Below are 3,030 nucleotides of genomic sequence, written 5' to 3' on the forward strand. Positions count from 1 at the left end.
AGAAAAAAATCATTGCGTGGCTGAAACTGTTCATTTGGGAGATACTTTCACAAAGTCCTTCAGAGCCTTGTTCTGGTCATTGGAGGGTATGTATTGAGACAGAAAAAAGAATGAACCAGTCTGGTAGCATGAATGCTTAGAAAGTGTTTTCCTGAAATTGTGTTCTAATTCTGAAATGTGTACCAACAGACCTGTAAAAAGAAAGATTTTGAAGAAGCTCCCAACAGATATTGTGAACACTAGTTCTCTGCAGACTGTTGAGGATCTTTTCACACGGAAAGTGAGAGAGAGAGAACGAGAGAGAGAGAGAGAGAGAGAGAGGGGGGGGGGTAACAGGAAATCTCATACAGATCTACTGGGTGGTGGAAAACTCTTTGAGAACATCACAGGTCTTCTTTTGGACAACCTCACGGAGCTTCCGGACTCTCCGTGTGCTGGAGGAGCCCACAAAGCTGTCAGGCTGGAGAACAGCCATGCCATTGTGGACATCCCCCATGATGATGAGCTGGCTGTCAGCCCTGGTGATGTTGGGACATGGGCAGCTCCAATCCATGTTGAGTAGCGTGACCTCCAAGGGTTCCTGGCCGAAGAACTTGAGGCCCATCTTCTCGTCTTTCAGGATCTCTTCCACCGTCACCAGGGCATGGCCCGAGTCCTGCTCTTCTGTCAGGTCTGTCACACGGCCAAGGATCACAAAATCACTCTTGCAGAAAATGGCCACCATTTTGCCCCGTGGTTTGCACATCTTGCAGTTGTTGTTCTTGGGGAAGGGGCACATCTCATCACAGGCTTCTTTGGACTCAAAGTTGTTCTCGTTGCCGCCACAGCCTCCGTAGACGAATGACTGGCACTGCTTGAGGCTGCTGCTGTAGGCCCAGCGTGGCTCGTAGGCCTTGCATGGGCCTTGGAGGCTGGGGAGGCTGCATGGAGCCGACAACTCTGCCCCACACGACAGCATGCAAGCCTCATAGGTGTCAAAGTGGTTGCGGTTCTTGTTGCACTGGCTGTAGGTGAAGGTAAAGCAGTTGTTCCTCTTGGACTCGTAGTGCCAGCTAATGATCTCTTCCCCACAGTCGTCTGTGTCCGGCCCCTTTAGACACTCCTCGGCGGGGAAGGGCAGGTGGGTTGCGTTCGCACCAGCCCCCTCTCTGCGCCCTGGGGTTTTCTGGATGACCGCCAGAGGGAAGTGGGAGGCTACGGTGCCGCCCACGTTCTTGGCGGTGCAGGTGTAGATGCCAGCGTCTTGCGGCTGGGTGTTGTAGATGACCAGCTGGCCGATATTGGTGACCACCATGTTCCCCTTCACGTGATTGGGCCCCATCACCGTGTTCTCCTTCCCCTCCAGCTGCTTCTCCCATGTCACTTCTGGGTGGGGCTTTCCAGAAACCTCACACAGGAAGCCGGCCGTCTCGCCAACAAACACAGCCTGCTGGGTTGGGCTGCTGAGTATACTGGGAGGGTGGATGTCGGCGGGGAGGGTGGTTTCCAGGAGGGCGGTGGTTGGCCGCAGGGTGGTCTCCAGGGGAAGTGGGCTGGTGTTGGGCCAGGTGAGGTGGTACCTCAGGATATGATAAGAAAAATAACATATTTGCACCTCAAGGTAACTTTTTAGCAACTGTGTTTGGTAAACAAACCAACAAATATATAACAATAATAAACAAAAGAGCAAGGTTAAATATGTTGTATTTCTACCCAATTCCTTACCTGCACGTGACCATGGAGATGGAGATGCCCTTGGAACAGGCCTCCGCGTCCATGTAGCACTTGTTGTAGTAGGTCATCCCGTCCGAGGCACAAGTGAAGTGGGGCTCCCTCTCACAGCGGTCACGGCACTTACACACGGGTTGGCCATCCCAGATGTCACACTCGGAACCCTGCTGGGTGCACATAAACTTGTCGCAGGTGGCACCCTTTGGCATGCCCACGGGACCCTTGCTTCCTTTGATGTCCATGTAGCGCGCCGCCACGCAGCTTTTGTTACCACACACGTTGGGGCAGCACTTTTCGAAGGTCTCACAGTCCTTAGGTAGGGAAACAGGAAAATTATTGTGCATGTGCCTTTGGCATTAAGAGGAATTCTTTCATAATAAATGGAAGACTGAAATTATAATAAAGGTATAAAATAAGTAATAAGGCAATAAAGCACAACGCAGTTGACATAACAATGGCTAAATGGTTATGGATCACAACAATAATTTTTCACAGTAAAAACGTCTGTTAATAAGAATATCTAAGCAATTAAATGTTTTGGATTTCCTCATTGCAACTTATTTTGAACTGCCTTTAATTGGGACACAGCAGAAAGCCTTTTTTTTTTTTTGTTGGAGTGTACAGACAAAATAAAAAATTGTTTGTGTATCTACTCCACAAACTTTCCACCACTAAGATAGTGAATTTACCTGGTCGGATTCGCATTCGCGCATGCAGGTGCTCATTGCATCCACCCACAAGTTGGGGTTCATCTCGTTGGGACACATTCCTGCATGAGAGTAAACCACTTTGGCAACAGACATGGGCATAGCTCTTACCCGAGCGTGGTCTACTATTAAGTAGAAGACGAAACATCGTCCAAACACAAACCAAATCCACCGGGGAAACAACATCCACCACATATCCAGCGCGTAACGGACGATCGCAAAGATCCCAAATAATTAAAAACGTATTTGAATGTTGAAGTTTACTTTCCGATGTGAAAACCTGTCAGTTTAACAACCCAGCAAAATGTACACGAACTAATTTGACAAATAAAAACGGCGTGGAGACATGTGTTCAACGCGATTTGTAGCAGGAGGACTCCCCAGTCTGTGTGAATCCACGTATAATAGTCCGAAGAGATTAGGTAGCGGTATGTGAAACCTATTACTTGGGATGAAACTACATGAATTACAGTGGCTAGTCTTTACCGACTGCAGATCGCAGACGAGTTACAGTTATGATGAGCTTACTAAAAAGTCTTCAGAGACTTCAGTCTCTGACGCGGACTGGAGAAAAGGCACCTGTGTGCAAGGCGCCGTGACACCTTTTAACCCT

The 3,030-nt window shown here is 48.7% G+C and overlaps 1 protein-coding gene across 1 annotated transcript; it reads right to left on the reverse strand.

Moving 5' to 3' along the window:
* Nucleotides 1-352: 352 nt before the first annotated feature.
* Nucleotides 353-2,440, reverse strand: LOC136941004 (WAP, Kazal, immunoglobulin, Kunitz and NTR domain-containing protein 2-like). The gene is made up of 3 exons (XM_067233372.1): nt 2,400-2,440; nt 1,705-2,021; nt 353-1,559 (listed from the first exon to the last, which is right to left on the reverse strand). Exons 1-3 carry the CDS (start codon nt 2,433-2,435, stop codon nt 353-355), a joined length of 1,560 nt encoding a protein of 519 aa, XP_067089473.1. The 5' UTR covers nt 2,436-2,440.
* Nucleotides 2,441-3,030: the final 590 nt, after the last annotated feature.

The sequence above is a fragment of the Osmerus mordax genome, chromosome 3 (assembly GCF_038355195.1).
Source record: "Osmerus mordax isolate fOsmMor3 chromosome 3, fOsmMor3.pri, whole genome shotgun sequence".
NCBI lineage: Eukaryota > Metazoa > Chordata > Actinopteri > Osmeriformes > Osmeridae > Osmerus > Osmerus mordax.